This window comes from Scyliorhinus canicula, chromosome 25 (genome assembly GCF_902713615.1).
Source record: "Scyliorhinus canicula chromosome 25, sScyCan1.1, whole genome shotgun sequence".
Classification (NCBI taxonomy): Eukaryota; Metazoa; Chordata; class Chondrichthyes; order Carcharhiniformes; family Scyliorhinidae; genus Scyliorhinus; species Scyliorhinus canicula.
In genome coordinates this window covers 14,964,179-14,983,744 of record NC_052170.1, presented here as the reverse complement: position 1 = coordinate 14,983,744, position 19,566 = coordinate 14,964,179, and the positions used below count along the sequence as shown (strand labels likewise).

Here is a 19,566-nt window from a genome sequence, read left to right as displayed (position 1 = left end):
TTGCCCATTAGTGTAGCTCCACTCCCCTGAATGTTCATTACAGTGCAGCTCTTCGCCCAGAATTGCCCATTACCGTGCTGCACATCTCCCCAGAAGAATCATGACAGTGCATCTTGTTCCCCAGATGTGTCCATTACAATGTAGTTCTTATCCAGAATGGCACATAGTGCAAAATTGTCCATTACAGCACAACTCTTCCCCCAGAATTCCCATTACAGTACAGCTGTTCCCCCAGAATTGCCCATTACAGTGCAGCTCCTCCCAGAATTGCCTATTACAGTGCAGCTCATCACAGCATGAGCCATTACAGTGCAGCTCCTCTCCCCAGAATTAGCCATTACAGTACAGCTGCTCTCCCCAAAAGAACCATGACAGTGCATCTTTCCCCCCAGATACGTCCAGTACAGAGTAGTTCTTACCCAGAATGGCACATTACAGTACAGCCCCACCCCCAGAATTGTCCGTTAGTGAAGCTCTTTGACCAAGAATTTCCCATTATAGTGCAGCTCCTCCCCCCATAATTGCCCATTACAGTGCAGCTCCTACCCTTGAATTACCCATTAAAGTGCAGCTCCTCTCCCTTGAAATACCTATTCCAGTGTAGCTCCCATCCCAGAATTGCCCATCAGTGTAGCTGCTGCCCCAGAATTGCCCATCAGTGTAGCTGCTGCCCCAGAACTGCCCATTAGTGTAGCCCATACCATAGAATTTCTCATTACAGCGCAGCCCCTACCCCAGAATTGCCCATTAGCGCAGCCCCTACTCCGGAATTTCCCATTAGTGCATCTCCTCTCACCAGAATTACCCATTACAGTGCAGCTCCTTTCCCAGAATTACCCATTACAGTGTAGCTCCTCTCCCAGAATTACCCATTACAGTGCAGCTCCTCTCCCCAGAATTACCCATTACAGTGCAGCTCCTTTCCCAGAATTACCCATTACAGTGCAGCTCCTTTCCCAGAATTACCCATTACAGTGCACCTCCTCTCCCAGAATTACCCATTACAGTGCAGCTCCTTTCCCAGAATTACCCATTACAGTGCACCTCCTCTCCCCAGAATTACCCATTACAGTGCAGCTCCTTTCCCAGAATTACCCATTACAGTGCAGCTCCTTTCCCAGAATTACCCATTACAGTGCACCTCCTCTCCCAGAATTACCCATTACAGTGCAGCTCCTTTCCCAGAATTACCCATTACAGTGCACCTCCTCTCCCAGAATTACCCATTACAGTGCAGCTCCTTTCCCAGAATTACCCATTACAGTGCACCTCCTCTCCCAGAATTACCTATTACAGTGCAGCTCCTTTCCCAGAATTACCCATTACAGTGCAGCTCCTCTCCCAGAATTACCCATTACAGTGCAGCTCCTCTCCCAGAATTACCCATTACAATGCAGCTCCTCTACCAGAATTACCCATTACAGTGCATCTCCTCTCCAGAGGTTCCTCTCCGCAGACTTGCCCAGTACAGTAGCTCTTCACCTGCAGAATCATCCACCTGTGCGAAGTAGAAAACGTTCAGAGTTTCACCCAATGTAATAGCATTTGGGCCGTGTTCCTGTCATGGAGTTAAAATCCGAACCAGCACAGACTACCTTTGCGTGCTTCAATGTACAAGAAAGAATCTAACTTCTCCCCCAATTGACATTCAATGGAAAGCCATTGTTGGATTCTCCACCAGCCTAGGGTGGGAAGAGTGTACAAACCACGGACCAGAAAGTGAACGGATCTAAACCATACAAATACCATGGCTACAAGGGAATGTCAGACGCTGAGAATTCTATGGAGAGTAACTCAACTCCAGATCCTCCAAAGGCTGTCCACCATCCACAAGTTATAAGTCAGGAATGTGATGGAATACTCTCCACTTGACTGGATGAGCGCAGCTCCAACAATGCTCAATAAACATGACACTATCCATGACAAAAGCAGCTCGCTGATCAGTACTACATAAACCACTTTATACATCTCCCCACTTCCATCATTGAAGCACTGAAGTGGCAACAACAGTCTGTACCTTCTGCAAGATTCATTGCACAACTCGCCAAGCCTCCTTCAACAGCACTGTCCAAAGCTGTGACCTCCACCACCGAAAAGGAAAAAGGCAGAGCAGGCACATGGAAACACCATTGCTCTCATATTGTATCTCATAACCTCTGAGCCAAATACCACCTTGGCTTGGATTCTCTCTGCCACTGGGTTGAAGTCCTGGAACGCTTTCTCCCCAACAGCCCTGCGGGTGTACTAGCACCTCAAGGACTTCGGCGGTTCCAGATGAGGGCTCCCCACCCCACTTTCCAAGGGCAATTTGGGATGAGTAACAAAAGCTGGTCTCGCCAACGATTCCCACATCCCCAAACACAAAGTGCAACAGAAGCCTCGGAGCTCCCAAATACAGTCACAAACAGTGGGTATGTTGAGACTGTGGCTAATAGTCAAGATCAGAACAAAACGAAAGCCATTTTAAAAGCTGCGTAAAGGAGGTAAGCCAGAGTGACACTTCAAGCATTGAGTGTTCAAAGGGGGTGTCCTAATCTGCCACCACATCACAATACGGAGCTACCTGCCGGGCTGAATAGAAGTCAAGTCATCTGAAAGTATTGCCCCTTCATGGTATCATCAAGGAGCCAGGCCAGGAGCATGGGGAGGTAACGGCCGCAGTCATCAGAAATCAAGGCATACAAGAATTAGAAAAATACTGAAGGGAACTTGGAATGTATTAAATGTTAAGTTCTCTCCCCTCCATTTCGCACATCAACCCACTCAGGGGAGAGGAAACTCCGCTTCAAGCTCACATCCATCGGACTCCAGAAGATCTGAGAACCACTTAATTAACTGCTTCATGCAACTGAAAATGGAGTCGTCAACAAGTGCACGAGCATGCTTACAACACTGGGTGACACGAGCTATAGTTCCATTTATTATAAATTTGAGAATATTTATAAAAATGGAGCATGCAAAATAAGAACTTAAGTGCCAAAAAACAAAGGAGGGTAGCAAAAGAACTGATGCAGGGAGTTACCATTGCTTCCAGCAATCACACGTTTGAGCAAGCCTAGCTCGAACCAGGAATAACCGCTCCCCAATGTGGCAAGTTCCAAAGAGAAGCAGGAAATTGGGAAAATGCAATAAACTGAATAGGAAAGTGTTGTCTCATATCTTCCCCGCTAATCAAGTTAATTTGAGCCAATTTGCAAAGCTGCTGGAGAAAGCAACAAAAAAAGCTAAATGTTTGTATTTGGATTAACAGATTTTTGACAACAAATGTTGCAAGTAGTCTCCAGGTTGCAGTGGCTGGGCTGCGATCTACCTCGGTGCACAGTGCCATGAAGCTTTCTGCTAACTGGGAATAACAAAAACACCAGCCGTGCCTTTGGAGCCAGGATCCCAGCTGCCCAATCCCACTGAAGGCTGCGAACCTCTTAGTAACCGGCTGCATGGGAGAATCCTCCGAGCTTTTCTATTGATGCAGATATCAAATACGTACTTACTTTGCATTAAAAGATTATTGCAATTTAATCCAATCCAAACGATTACAAATTTTACATTTTCAATTTGTTTTGGACGATGGCTAGATTCATTCTGCCAGTAAGGCACGACGGTATTGATGCCATGGTGGGCGTTTTGCTCACTCATTACATGTTCATCCTCCATGTACACTATGAGCTGGCAAAGCATTAACATGCATTTATATCATTCTTTTAACGTTGTAAAACATTCCAGGGCACTTCAGAGGATTGTCATCAAACAAAATTTGACATCAAGCCGCTAGAACAAATGACCACAACCTTGAGCAAAGTGAGGGTTAGAGCTGGAGAGGGAATGCCCCAGAGATTTAGGGCCAAGAGAACTGCAGGCAACGAGTAAAATAGAAGACGGCGGAATGCCTGGGGCACAGAAATCCCACAGGGTTGGAGAGCTGGAGGAGATTAGAGAGATAGGGAGGGACAAGGCCGCCCTTGGATGAGAATTTTTAAAGTGAAGCCTTGTCGGATCGTGAGCCAATGTAAGCCAGCAAGCAGAAGGATGATGGGTGAATGGGACTTGGTGCTTAAGGGTGAACGCATGCTTACAGAGGGTAGAATACGAGGGGCAGGCCAGGGGTGTGTTGAAATAGTCAAGTCTGGAGATGGAAGGCATGCAAGAGTGTTTCTGCAGACATTAACTGAGGCAAAGGTGCAGTTTGGTGACGTTATGAAGGCTAGCATGTGTTGGAAGCTCAATTCAGGGTCGAATACAACACCAAGAACTGGTTTGGCCTCAGATACTGACATGGGAGAGGGATGGAGCTGGTGTGTAGGGAATGATGATTGCTGCAAGGACTTAAGATTATAGCTTCCAAGCAAAGGGAAAACCACCAAGCAATTCATCTCCCACACTACAAAGGCCATACTATCTATCTGCACTATACAAAACTGCACCTACAAACCAGATTCGCTACCTATGTTTTCTTCTCCTGCTGAAGAATTGTTGTAGAGAGGGCGTCAGCCCACTGTTACCTCAACCAAAAGATAACTCTTCATGTATCAGCTTAGTGGACTGCAGGGGCATCACAACTGACCCAATTCTGTTCTTATCCAACGTTCACATTTGCATATTTTCCTAAAAGGCTCACTGGGCAATAAAGTGAGGGAAAAGGAATTTCCGAATCCCCAGTTGAGAATGGTTAAAGCTAACCTCAACTGCTTGGATCAGCTAACTCAGCAAAGATTGGGTCTCAAATGGGATACGTTCTGATGTCGGATTTAATCATATTAACCTATCAAGGAGTTGCTTAACAAATAAGATTATGCTAAGGTAGGCTATTTCATTCTCGTGTCCGTTTGTTCGGCATCCATGTGTAGCAAATATTCAAAAGGAAGGTCAGGAAACAAAGTGGGTTCACTGTCTGCTTTAATACTCAAGCGTGCCAAGAGTGGAAGTCTCTCAAGAACAAATCCACAATAGACTGGCTCAACTAGCATGCATTACAAATGTAGCTCAACACAGCTCGAGTAGAATAAGCTTTCATTTGTGGTTGAGCTTGTTCCAATTATTGCTACAACGCAGCAAAGCTCTTAAGGAAGCAAAAAAGTGCAATTTCTGCACTTACAATTACAATATGAGCACTCATAGGAAAGGTGAAATCCCAGGCCAGAAATGAGGACGCTCAAAGAGTGCCAAATTACAAACAATCTGGATCTGCCACGAGATCTTGGAAACGCTTGACGTGAAGTAGCAAAATAAAATTACAGGTGTGACTGCCTTTAGGAGCAAGAAATCCATGACTATAAGTTGAATAACCCCTTGTGGGATTCTGGACGAAGTCCTGAGTCAGACAAAGGCTCAATTTTCTTGATTCCTTTCATGGGCTTGATATCAGGGGATGTTCATTTCTGGAGCTTTGAAGTTTTAGCTCACTTGTTGGGGATGCAGATGTATACTTTCACCTTCAATTTAGCAGTCAGTACAGAGTTGGGAGTACAGCCCAGTGCTCTTGAAACAGGTTGGGGTTCCCGCAACTCAATACAATGTTGTGTCGTGAACAAATCCCATTCGGAGCGTAGGGACTGATCTTCGGGTAAAATGGTGTCCTCCAATCTCCAAGGAAATAGCTCTTCCACAACGGAATGAGAAATAGTTGAAGCTGGGCAAAGTCACCCCAACTGAACTGCCCTGACAACGACCCACACAAGCAGGGCAAAGGACTTCTGTCAAATCAAGATGAGGATTCTTCGAAGATTCACAGGTTGGAGTTAGCCTATTATGGAGTTCAAAGTATGACTTTTTTTGGGAGAGCAACCAGTACTTGCAAGACTTCTATGCAGTGAGAGGAAGAGCACTCGATGCTGTGTCAAAAGCACATGCATTCTGGAGCGTGTTTCACTATAGAAAAGGACCATCATCCTGACACAACCTCCCTTAATAACATGGCTCAGGTCTGTCAATTAGGTAAATATAACTTTTTCTTGCACAAGTACACTGCACCAAATAAACTATTTGTTAGATTCCCCTTTGAAAGATTTCTATAATATTCTAATCTCCTATGCAAAAAACAATGTGCAGAAGTATTATGTTTATGGAGGGTCCCTGAAGGATAGGGTACGCCTGAAGGAAGGAATAAACCTTTTGGACCGAATTTTTAGAGCTTCTTGTCAAAACATTTTTTTAGTGGACAACAAAGTTAATGATGAAAGGCAAGTAACCAGGACACTCTTCGAAAAGACAATGTGAAAACACAACAATAGATCACCAATCCTGTAACTTGCGCTCCCTCAGGCCTCTCCACCCAATATTCCCAGCTATTGACAAACTTGGGGCTATATTTTACATGCAAGACACTGTTTATTTTAGCAGATTTAGTCAGTCCATTTGCTGTGCAAAAACATCTTTAGTCCCATCAATAGTCTCACTATTGCCCCAAAGTGTTTCAATCAAAAATAATACATATCTTCCAATTTATGAGGTAATTCAGTATCACCCTTTCACCAAATATATCTGGTCACTTCAATATTTGATTCAAATGGAAATCCCGAGCACAAGACTGGCTAATCAAACCAAGTATCGGATGCTGCTCTTTAACATCAGTTGACCCCTTTAACATGACAGTTTCCCCTCTGATTCCATTAACACGTTGCTCCAAACAATCTAAGTTCAGAATGACAAAAGGTTCAGGTGCCTGTTATGCTGCAGTTCCACAAGCCACTTCCACTAAAAGCCATTAACCACCGCAGTTACCCACTCGTCACCATGAACTTCCGATGTGGCACCCAAGACTGCTTTACATGGAAGCAGAAAACTCGGGAGATGCGCAAGCGAAAATGAATGTGTGGGAGACAATGTTTCAAGTGGGGTTCCTCATTGCGCTCCAACCAAATTCTTCATTCTCTTTCAGATGCCAACATGCTGCTTCCCAAGCTGTGCTCACTCTAGCCTTTTGTGCATGCATTTAAAATAAAATATCTAGATATTTTTTAAGCTTTTCCAATTAAGGGGCAATTTAGCGTGGCCAACCCACCCACCCTGCACATCTTCAGGTGGTGGGGGGCAAGATCCTCACAGACACGGGGAGAATGTGCAAACTCCACATGGACTGTGACCAGGATCGCACCCGGGTTCTCGGCGGCGTGAGGCAGCTCTGCTAACCACCGTGTCACCCTATATTTTTCTATATAAAGATTAATTAGATGCTACACGTAGCTTTGAATTTTCATCGCGCCACAGACAAAAATTCAAGAAAAATAAGTTGCTAGACCAAATATCTGTCATGGGCCTTTATTTCTCAGTGACTGTTATCTGGACTCTACTAAAAGCATTAACATCATACACACAAACTGGAAATGTGTTACCATCATAATTCTTCAAGAGGCAGATTAAAGTAATGCAGGGCTAGTAAGATCAACACCCTTCTTTGAATGTACACATTGAATTAACTAACATTAGTCGTAAAATAAATTTAGAGTATCCAATTTTGCGCGGCCAATCCATCTACCCTGCACATCGTTTTTGGGGTGTGAGGGCGAGACTCAGACACGGGGAGAATGTGCAAACTTCACACGGACAGCGACCCAGGGCCGGGATTGAACCTGGGACCATGGCGCCGTGAGGCAGCAGGGCTAACCCACTGCGCCACCTATCATACTGAAGTTATGAGCGCATTTCAAAACACAGATGTTCTGCGCTTTGCTACCACCGTCCGCTATTCCCAATGATCCCTGCAGACTGCAGTGGGACCAGGATAGTATCTACTCTGTGTTCTATCACAGATTAGCAGCTGCCACCTGTGTATTCTCGGAACTACAAAACTGTCACAGAATTCCCCCCCACAAGGACTTCTCATAAGATACATAAACCAGCAAGGTGCTAGGTTCAATTCTCAGGTCCATGAATTGGGTGAGCAGGGAGGAGGTCACGCCACTCCAACTCTCAGCACTGCCGCCGCATTCTGAGACAGGGAGAATGGGGGGAAAAAAAACAGGCGAAAGATTCCTCCTCCTGATTACTATGCAGCAGCCAATAGAGAGACAGGGAGGAGTGAGCATGTGTGTGGTAAAATGCATGTTAGTGAGTGAGAGTAAGCGAGATTGAGGGAGCGGGAGCGGGGGCCGAGGGAACGGGAGCGGGGGCCGAGGGAGCGGGAGCCGAGGGAGCGGGAGCGGAGGCCGAGGGAGCGGGAGCGGGGGCCGAGGGAGCGGGAGCGGGGGCCGAGGGAGCGGGAGCGGGGGCCGAGGGAGCGGGAGCGGGGGCCGAGGGAGCGGGAGCGGGGGCCGAGGGAGCGGGAGCGGGGGCCGAGGGAGCGGGGCCGGGGGCCGAGGGAGCGGGGCCGGGGGCCGAGGGAGCGGGGCCGGGGGCCGAGGGAGCGGGGCCGAGGGAGCGGGAGCGGGGGCCGAGGGAGCGGGAGCGGGGGCCGAGGGAGCGGGAGCGGGGGCCGAGGGAGCGGGACCGGGGGCCGAGGGAGCGGGACCGGGGGCCGAGGGAGCGGGACCGGGGGCCGAGGGAGCGGGACCGGGGGCCGAGGGAGCGGGACCGGGGGCCGAGGGAGCGGGACCGGGGGCCGAGGGAGCGGGACCGGGGGCCGAGGGAGCGGGACCGGGGGCCGAGGGAGCGGGACCGGGGGCCGAGGGAGCGGGACCGGGGGCCGAGGGAGCGGGACCCGAGGGAGCGGGACCGGGACCGGGGGCCGAGGGAGCGGGACCGGGGGCCGAGGGAGCGGGACCGGGGGCCGGGGGAGAGATTGAGTGCGAGAGAGAGATCGAGTGCGAGGTCAAGTGTGATAGAGATCGAGTATGAGTGAGTATGTGTGACAGAAAGACTGAGTGGGTGATGGAATGAGTGAGGGATTGATTGATCGAGTGAATGCCCATCAAATAGTTAATGTCACAACTATTTAAGAAGGGGTGAGGAACCACTAAATTACAGAATTGCTAGTAGTCTCCACCATCCTTTGTGGGGAAAGTTATATAATTCTCTATTTTAGGACAAGAAATTTGAGCTGATTGGAGATAACCAACATGGATTTGTAAATAGAAGCATATATCTAATGATCATCAATTAATGTTTTGAAGATGTTGAAGGTGTCGTGGAGACATCAATTGATGTAGCTTACACAGACTTCCAGATGGCGAATTATTAATCTGGTTAGGTGGTAGAAACCTGTGCAGGGACAATGGAGATATCTTCAAATTGGAAGAATTTGGGGTGGCAAATGCTGCGTCACAGAGCCAGGGACCCGGGTTTAATTCCGGCTTCGGGTGACTGTGTGGACTTTGTACGTACTCCCCGTTTCCAAAGATGTGCAGGTTGGGTGGTTTGGGCATGCCAAGTTGTGCCTTAGTATCCAAATGGTATTGTGATACGGTGGGAGCGTTGGCCTAGGTAGGGTACTCTTTCCAAGGGTTGGTGCAGACTCAATGGGCCGAATAGCCTCCTTCTGCACTGTAGGGATTCTATGAATTTATGCGGACACCTTACCCATTCACTGTACTGCTTAATGACTTTGATAGCATAACAGAAAGCTACACCTCTAAGTTTCTGATGACATTAAGATGGGTCGCAAGTAGGTAAGTGAACATGGCAGCATAAAATTTCAAAGTGACAATTATTGAATCATAGAATTTACAGTACAGAAGGAGACCATTCGGCTCATCGAGCCTGCACTGCCCCTTGGAAAGAGCACTTGACCCAAGCCCACAGCTCCACTCTATCTCCGTAACCCCACCGAACCTTTTTTGAACACTAAGGGCAATTTAGTGTAGCAAATCCACGTAACCTGCATATCTTTGGACTGTGGGAGGAAACCGGAGCACCCGGAGGAAACCCACGCATACACGGGGAGAATGTGCTGACTCTGCACAGACGGTAACCCAGGCTGGGAATCGAACCTGGGACCCTGGAGCTGTGAAGCAACTGTGCTAACCACTGTACTATCGTGCTGACCAAATGACCAACTGTGTCAAATGGACTTCAACATAGCTGAACATGAACAAAACAGAAGAGGTCTGAGTTGGCGCAAAGCTAGTGGAATGCTAAACGGATTTACGGGTCCGCTCATAATCAATAATGTTGAGAAGTCAGGTACACACAAAAAAAATCAAAAAGCCTAATGGAATGTTAGTTTCCATAATTAACAGACTTAGACTGTTAAGGGGATGAAGTTTTGCTGCAGTTAAATATAGTCTTGGTCTGAAACAACATACCCTATATTTTCCCCCACCTATCGTATAATCAATTTACATTTTCTCTGCACAGCTGTGCACATGCAGTAACTTGAGCACAGTGTCGGTGGGACCCTTTCACTTGCTGTCCAGACCCATGCAGCTCAGAGGAACCATTTATATGAAACACTGCGCACTGCACCTTAGAAAGGATATATCCTGCGCAGATCCACCCAAACGTTACCAGGGCTCCAAGGATTAAATTACGAGGAGAGATTATATAAACTAGGCTCATATTCCTAAGAATATAAAGGTTTCAGGAGTTTAAATGGACTCGACTGGGTACATAAGGGAAAATGCTTTCACTGGTTGGGTAGTCCACAACAAGGAGAGGTGCTTAAAATTAGGGCCAGGTTGATCCAGAGAGATAAGTTAAGAAACATTTCTTCACAAAAAAGTTGAAGAAGAATGAACTCTTCCTCCATAAAAAGCAATGGATGCTAGCTGAATCAATAATTTATTATTTTAGATTGACAAGGTTTTTGCCAGCCAAGGATATTGAGAGATTATAGAACCAAGGTGGGGGCGGGGGGGAAGGAGTTAGGATACAGATCAGCCATGATCACGTTGAATAGCTGCTTGGGCTGCCCTCATGTTCTTTAATCACAACTTGCATTGTATAAAGTAGCCAGATGCAGCAAGGGCCTTCACGGGGAGGGAGACTGCAGCAGTTCAGAGCAGTGAGTGGCCAACATCTTCTCATGGGCAATCAGAGATGGGAAATGAATGCTAGCCCAGCCAGTGATTCCCACATCCCATCCATGAATAGATAGCAAAAAATATATAGAATTTTGCTAGCTCTTCTATACCTTGCTCAAACAGCCATTCACATATGACCTGGACAGTGTGGTTAGTGGGTTACTACCATAGATGCAGTGTATGTATTGTTGTCAAGTCCGAACCTGTCCTCACTCATCCCAAAGAGAAAAGGGTGAAATTTTCTGCTCGTGTCTCTTGGCAAATTGAAAACACAAGTTTTACTCTTACAGATGTCACAAATATTGCCAATTTTTTCTTTTCTCAACAGTAAAAATCCTAAAATTTGAAACAATCAACCATGTGCAACAGGGCACTGTTGTGTGTTTAAACAAGAACAATGCAATTACAACAATCCTTGGCCAAGTCTGTTAACACATTTTAATCAAATCAGCATGGGTCAAATTTGATGTCCTTTTAAACGCAACTCCATTCTCTCTGAAGGGTTGGCTGACTGCTGCGCTCGTACTCTGGCTGCCTTCTGGCCCTGTTCCAATGGTAATCTATTTCTTCCTGACCTAAATTACCCGGTTACAAGAGGTATCGCGAGGTAATTCTCCATTTGACCGTCATCCTGTGGAAATGGCAGGCACAATTTGGTGGAACATCTTAAGGAAAACTAATTTAAACTCATGACTTTTGGTATTTACTATTGCAAAGTGCAATGGGCCGTTATAAAACAGGGTAAACATGACTGGCAGTAACCTCATTGAAGGAATTACCACGTGAACAGAGCACAGCCTCCAATACATATCCCTGCATACCTGCAATTTAAGTACTTTTTGTGTGTGTGTGTGTGTTGGGGGGGGATTGGCTGGGGAATTATTTTAATGTTTCGGTGACATTTTGATGCCGTTGAGTGTCACAGCACAGCTATAACCTCCTGTTGCACAGCTATAACCTCCTGTTGCACAGCGATGCAATTAGCACAAGCAAACGATGAGCATGGAGAAAGGAACACGAGCACGGCTGTGGGTTAATGCGAAGCTGTACTGATAGGACAGGAAACAAGAATTTCAGAGATAAAAAGTTGGGCAATATAGACTCAAAAGTGGCTCGATCGAGTTTGTCTGCACCGTTAGCATGGTGCTTTAAAACTGCTCTCAAGTCTTCAAGCCCTCATTGAGGGGCTGGGGAAGGAGCGGGGGAAAGAGGAAAATGAGAAGCCCCACTTCTGATTGCTATTTAGTTGACTTGTACCTGAGATAGATGACCACGAGAATAGTCAAGGCTTGACTGCCACATACCCACACGCCCTAAAGCGTGCAAAGTACTGAAAGACTACTGACAGCCTGGAATTATACCCCAAGCTGAGTTACTACCTTAAAGCAGAGCATGGGAGGGGAGAAAGAAAATCTTAAAGCAGTGCGTGGGAATAAAACCTGAGAGGATTCAGTGTTTTAGTGCAGGATTATTTTATAAACATAAGCTGCAGAACAGCAGAAGCTGGTATTGAATCACCACCATTACCCAAACGTAAATTAGGAGCACTGAAAAAGAGGTGCTATTGCAAAAAAATGTGTTTGATCAAACTATCAGAAAAGGTCCGGGACAGCAACTAAGTTCTTTGATGGCCAGAAGTAGGCTGGGTCAAATAAACTCTTTCTGTGCTTTAAAAGTCCACAATTCTAAAAGCACACTTACCCTGATCCACTGACGAGTGGCAAAAAAAAATCCCCCATCCCTCCCCCGTCTTCCGAGCTTGGAAAAAGGAAATGGAACAATGCCGCAAAAAGTTTGAAAAATATGTAGAGATGGAAATGATTTATATGTCCTCGTTCCAGAAAAATCCAGCGTCAATGGTTTATCTTCAGAGTGCAGAATTGTGCTGCGCTTGCATGCATTACTAGTCAGAGATTCTGACTGATAATTACGAAGAAAAGTACTGACTTTGATCATGGGATATTATGCAACGAACTCTTAAAAAAAGATTAAACAGTGGCGGAAAATAAAAAATATGGACAGATCCAATAGGAAGTCCTCTCCAATTTGCTGTCACAGAAGGCTCATTACTCAATTTTCTTAAGACAACACTATGCAAAAGTTATGGCTATAAATATGTTGGTGAAACGTGACTGCACTAACCTGTTTCGTATTCATGTAGGGATAAATATGCGTTCCTTTGAAGGATATGACTGACTGACATCAATAGCTAACAACTAGAGGGTAATCTTTCAGCCCCTTCCATGTCCCCATCCAACATTGAGATATCCTTCGACTGCAATGATAGTTTAAATAAGGCCTGATGCTACCACGATGGTCATGACAGGTCAAGTGTTACTGGAAATTAAACAGGAGCTATTTGTCAGACTAAACCTATCCCTCACCTTCTCTTGCATATTTCCAGCCGAGAAACCTTTTTCCAAATGAACTTGAAGTCCTTACTCTTTGTTTAAAAAAAAAGCCTCTATAATCGGCGAAAACTAAAAGGGCTTCACAGGAACTGGCTCTTAAAAGTGGTAGGTCAAATCTGAACAGTTAATCTGTCCATATCAACCTCCGGCTTTAAGATGAGAACACTGCACAGAAACAAGTGACCAATTTTTTTTTCCCGTTTTGTTTTTAATTCTATAAAATATTTGCTCAAATACCGAATACAAACTTACTTCTCTTTTTCTTTGGATGTGGCTCATCGTCCTCAGATGGCATAGAGGAGCTCGGGGTGCACTCAGTTATGCTGCCTTGGCTCAGATCTGTGGGGATGTAGCACTCTGTCGGAGGCATTTTTTCTGTCTCTGGAATCTTCTGTACCGGTGAGGTCGGAAACCCCAGCTCTACTGTTTTGGGCTGCATTGGCTCCAACTTCACCGTCTTACCCCCGGGCAGAGAACACAGCTCCCCCGACAGCTCCTTAACCACAGATTTGATATTGTTTTTGATGGGTTTTGGAAATGGGCGGTCCTGCACACAGTTCAGGGAAGCACCCGTGCCAATGTTGGGCTTCTGGCGGATCCATTCCCTCAGGGTGTCTATCGGCGAGCCGTTGATGTGCCATTCAGTCACCCCGAACTGTCTGAGATGGGCTCTGGCATGGCTGGCTAAAGCTTTCCGGTTTTCAAAGTAGTGGCCGCACAATTCGCAGCAAGTATCTGTGGCTGCAGGGAAGAGACCAGGACACAAATCAACGTGTTAATGCGACTCCGGCTGTTTTAGTGGTGCAGCCGTCTGTTTAAGCCAAATGAATGTTCAACAGTCCTGATGGTAAAGGCTGTGGTTTTCTCTGCGCTTGCTGAGTTAAACATTTTACAGCACAGAAGGGTGCCAGTCAAGCCATTGAGACTGTGCCAGCACATAAATATTTAGCCACTTAGTTCCATTCCTCTGCTCTTCCTCTTAGCTGTATCATATTTTTTTTTTTTTCTTTTTGAAATAATTATCCACTTTCCTTTTAAACGCCACTATGGGTTCTGCTCAGCCAATGTTTCTGGGATGGAATTCCACCTCCTAACAACTCTGTAGAAAAAGCCCCTTGCACTTTAAATTTCTGTCCCCTAGTTCCCAACTTTTCAGTGGAAATAGCTTTCTCCCCCCATATCTCAACAAAGCCTCTGCCACTTTGAACGCTACTGGATTTCAATGCCTTTCGCTACTTCGCTGAAAATCGTTCCTGGAGACAATGGCGGAATTTACAGAGAAGTACGCTATAAATGATTTCAGTTTGGGCTCTGCTGAATGGTCTGGTGAGTAAAGGAAATGGCCAATGCAACAGTGGGCAGGAATGATCTCGGGAGTTGAGCTAGCTGATCTCAGCCAGGGGAGCAGTGGGAGCACTACAACTGAGATGAGCCCTTGTAAGGACGGGGGTGGACAAAAAAAAAAAGCCAGCTAGGGCTCCTGCTCTTGCTCACTATACAGCGACTTGTACTGGAAAGTATGCATGCGAGGTCAAGATTGGGTTCAGTTGCGATGCCATCCACGGTTATATCGGTAGATAGTTTAGGGCTCTCCATATGAAGAATGCACTCACAGAAGACTGTTCCCACCCGTAGACCTGTAACCCAGCAAGAGTTAGTGCCTTAAGGAGACAAAGAGAGGAACTGGAAAAAAACAGATAAAACAAGAAGTGCCTTTTCACAACGGCAATCATTTAAATATTGTATTTTATTCCACATCCTTACGTGAGTTGAGAGTTCACAGTTATTTCCTCCGGCGGCTTTGAATACTCATCAGTACGATTAGAAAACGTGGAAGAGTGAACAAATTCACAAGAAATACATGCCAGATGTCTGTAGCTTCGACCCTCACCCACCCCTAAGAGGGAAGGGCATTGGCACCGTTACAAATCAAAAAGACTTGCTAAATTTTTATGGGATGGGAAGGTTTTCTCCACAGATCTGATGGGGTTATTGCCCCTCCTGAATAGCTCAAGCTGTGAAGCAGAATTGAGCAGTGCTGAAATGCAATAAAATTCAAACGTCTTGCCGAGTTCGAAGATATTCACGTGGAAGCTCCCATGCAATACCAGACGTGACACATTTGGAGCCCATTGTGGGCCAATCTATTTTTTTTCTCCAAAAAACAAGACGAAAGCGAGGAATACTTTGGAGAATTGTAAACCTTGTGAAGTTAGTTGCCTCGTCGCTAAATGAGTTAAGTTCAGAAAAATTCACCTCGTCAAATATACCTCTCGACATGTCAGTATCCTCTCAAGCTGGACAATGAGTCTCCTTCTCCTGGGAAGCTGCGGAGAACAGCCTTTGCTGCTGTTCTTGTCTTCTGCATTACCCGAACTGGCCTGCACTATGTGACCACTCCAGTGTGCAGTATACAGAATGTTGCAGCAAACCATAGCATCGATGTCAACTTTGCTTCTTGCAACAATAGTGTTTATCCTCAGCATCATATTGGGAGGGAAGCAAACAGCAGAAGAACCACCCATGAAATGGGTGGGAGGAAAAGATTGTTTCAGCAATCTGTGGCTCTTAGCAACCCAATTAAAACAAAAAGAACGCAAATTGTAGTATTTTTTAAAGATTTAATTTTTTGTACGAAAAAAAAAAGGGAACTATCCTACCTAGCAGGGAGCTTGCTATCTCAACCTGGTTTGATTCGCACTTAATTCTAGTCTCACATTACATTGACTCTTAACACTTTCTGAAGAGGTCGAAGCAAGCAAGTCATACAACTGACTCAGGCGGAAGCTCACCCCATTCTTAGGGCAACTGGGTTGTACAATAATCGGAGCCACACCTTGGTCATCCAGATGCCCTAAACGAACAGGGCCAGGAACCACAGCGATCGCTCACAGTAAAACCCTGGCGATGGCACAGCATTTGCAGTATGTGCCATTTGCAACGCATTGCACCAGGATTCCCCACACAATGGCGGTCCCCAATCTCAGCTGTGTGACTTGGAAGATGCAGAGAAGGAACGGCAAGCATTTTAACACCCACAACGCAGGGAAGAGAAGCAGAAAACAAAAAGAGAGGCTTGGGCATCCCTGGAAGTTTTCCTTGAGGGCAGCTGCTGAGCAGCAGTGGCAGAGCTACAAAGAGTCACTTGTCCGGCGGCCTACTGTCTGGAGTTAAATATGCAGCATTGTGAGGGCAAAGACAAGGCAAGAGTATTCAAAGTAGTCTGACTTACCAATCACTGGACTTGTCGTCACCTTCTCTTGTGGGGACCACGTGGCCTTTGGCTTAAACAAGCCCGATTCTGGAATATAGCTGGGTTTAAACTCTGCCGACAGATTTCTTTCGTCCTGTATGGGTTTCTTTAGTGGTGCAGTTGACACAAAACCCATCGGTATCTTCTTCCCCAATGGCGACCCAGTCGGATGGTGGCTGTTGGTGGCGTAGGTTAACACTTTTCTTGCTGGGTGGGTCAGATGCTTTAGTTGCATCTCCTTGGCCGATGATTTGATGAGATGTCCGAATGGCCTGGAAGTGGATTTTTCCTCATACAGGTAGCTTTCAGCCTCTCGCTGGAGCATTGGCTCGTGACCAAGCGGTTCTGGCTTCCCTTTCCTCTTCATCAGCTCCTTCAGTGTATCAATTGGCGAACCGTTCACAGTCCACTCAGTCACCCCAAACTGCCTCAGGTGCGACCTGGCGTGGCTCGACAGCCCCTTGCGATTCTCAAAGTATTCGCCACAGAATTCGCAGCAGACATCCTTGTGGGGTTGATCAACTGCTACCAAAACAAAAGAAAGGAAAATTGACTTTAGAGAGGATTAAGAATATGATGATGTGAATCTGAAGTTAAAATGGAGCACATTACCAACAACAAATGGATTGCCCACCAAGTTCCTTCTGTCACCCAGCAGTAGTAGTAGTCACAAACACAATGAAATGAGAAGCAAAAGCCGCCTTTTCTGTGTGACATTTCCATATCCCATACCAGCCAGCCATGTGGCCTCCTGAGCAAGATGGCCATCTTAGTGCTAACAAAGGTGAAACTGTATGGCCTGTAGTATCGACAAAGCTAAACCATTAACTAAGGACCGATACAGCGGAGAGGTAGAAACGGAGGACCGTTGTGCCTTTATTTAAATTCAAAACCCAGATCCCAGGAAAGAGGACATAATCTGCATTCAGTGTCAATTGATCAATGGTTATTTTTAAGTCCGTTCTGATGAACTCATGGGCAAGAGTGCTGACATCCAACTGTTTATTTGTGGATCTAGTCATAAATACATAAATAAAATGACATGCTCTTGGCTTGAGCTGTTTAAATTCATCACTCGCTTATAGCGAGGTAAATAGGATCAGATATTTCAAGCAAGGTGGCACATAGCACAGGGCTGTATCTCCCATGTTAAGTGACAGTTCAAGGTCTCTGGTACACTGATCTTCACGGAGCTATGCATATCCTCCACCACAACGGTGAGGTAGGAAGGGGGAACATCTTCACAACAATGTGGGCAGCAGTGATCAATCTGATGCAAGCTGATAACGTAGAATTTACAGTGTAGGAGGCCATTTGGCTCATCGAGTCTGCACTGGCCCTTGGACAGAGCACCGCACTTAAGCCCACGCTTCAAACCTATCCCCGTTACCCAGTAACCCCACCTAACCTTTTTGGACACTAAGGGAAATTTGGCGTGGCCAATCCACCTAACCTGCACATCTTTGGATTGTGGGAGGAAACCGGAGCACTCGGAGGAAACCCACAGACACGGGGAAAACAGGCAGTGATCCAAGTGGGAATCGAACCTGGGACCATGGAGTTGTGAAGCAACTGTGCTAACCATTGTACTACCATGCTGCCCCAAATAAGAACATAAGAACTAGGAGCAGGAGTAGGCCATCTGGCCCCTCGACCCTGCTCCGTCATTTAAAGAGATCATGACTCATCTTTTGTGGACTCAGCTCCACTTTCCGGCCCGAACACCATAACCCTTAATTCTTCAAAAAACTATCTATCTTTATCTGAAAAACATTTCATGAAGGAGCCTCAACTGCTTCACTGGGCAAGGAATTCCATAGATTCACAACCCTTTGGGTGAAGAAGCTCCTCCTAAACTCAGTCCTAAATCTATTTCCCCTCATTTTGTGGCTATGCCCCCTAGTTCTGCTTTCACCCGCCAGTGGAAACAACCTGCCCGCATCTATCCTATCTATTCCCTTCATAATTTTATATGTTTCTATAAGATCCCCCCTCATCCTTCTAAATTCCTACGAGTACAGTCCTAGTCTACTCAACCTCTCCTCGTAATCCAACACCTTCAGCTCTGGGATCTCAGGTAAGGAGACCAAAACTGAACACAATACTCCAGGTGTGGCCTCACTAATACCTTATACAATTGCAGCATAACCTCCCTAGTCTTAAACTCCATCCCTCTAGCAATGAAGGCAAAATTCCATTCGCCTTCTTAATCACCTGTTGCACCTGTAAACCAACTTTTTGCGACTCATGCACTAGCACACCCAGGTCTCTCTGCACAGCAGCATGTTTTAATATTTTATCATTTAAATAATAATCCCTTTTGCTGTTATTCCTACCAAAATGGATAACCTCACATTTGTCAACATTGTATTCCATCTGCCAGACCCTAGCCCATTCACTTAACCTATCCAAATCCCTCCGCAGACTTCTAGTATCCTCTGCACTTTTTGCTTTACCACTCATCTTAGCGTCATTTGCAAACTTGGACACATTGCCCTTGGTCCCCAACTCCAAATCATCTATGTAAATTGTGAACAATTGTGGGCCCAACACGGATCCCTGAGGGACACCACTAGCTACTGATTGCCAACTAGAGAAACACCCATTAATCCCCACTCTTTGCTTTCTATTAATTAACCAATCCTCTATCCATGGTACTACTTTACCCTTAATGCCATGCATCTTTATCTTATGCAGTAACCTTTTGTGTGGCACCTTGTCAAAGGCCTTCTGGAAATCCAGATATACCACATCCATTGGCTCCCTGTTATTTACTGCACTGGTAATGTCCTCAAAAAATTCCACTAAATTAGTTAGGCACGACCTGCCCATTATTTTTTTTAATTTTATTTTATTTTATAAATTTAGATTAGCCAATTATTTTTTCCAATTAAGGGGCAATTTAACGTGGCCAATTCACCTACTCTGCACATTTTTGGGTTGTGGGGGCGAAACCCACGCAGACACGGGGAGAACGTGCAAACTCCACACGGACAGTGACCCAGAGCCG

The 19,566-nt window shown here is 45.9% G+C and overlaps 1 protein-coding gene across 1 annotated transcript in view; it reads right to left on the bottom strand.

Moving 5' to 3' along the window:
* LOC119957008 overlaps positions 1-19,566 on the bottom strand; it is a 142,719-nt gene that overhangs the window by 13,172 nt on the left and 109,981 nt on the right. The window contains 2 exon segments of the mRNA XM_038784591.1: positions 13,556-14,044; positions 16,536-17,081. Coding sequence (XP_038640519.1) covers positions 13,556-14,044; positions 16,536-17,081 — 1,035 coding nt within the window.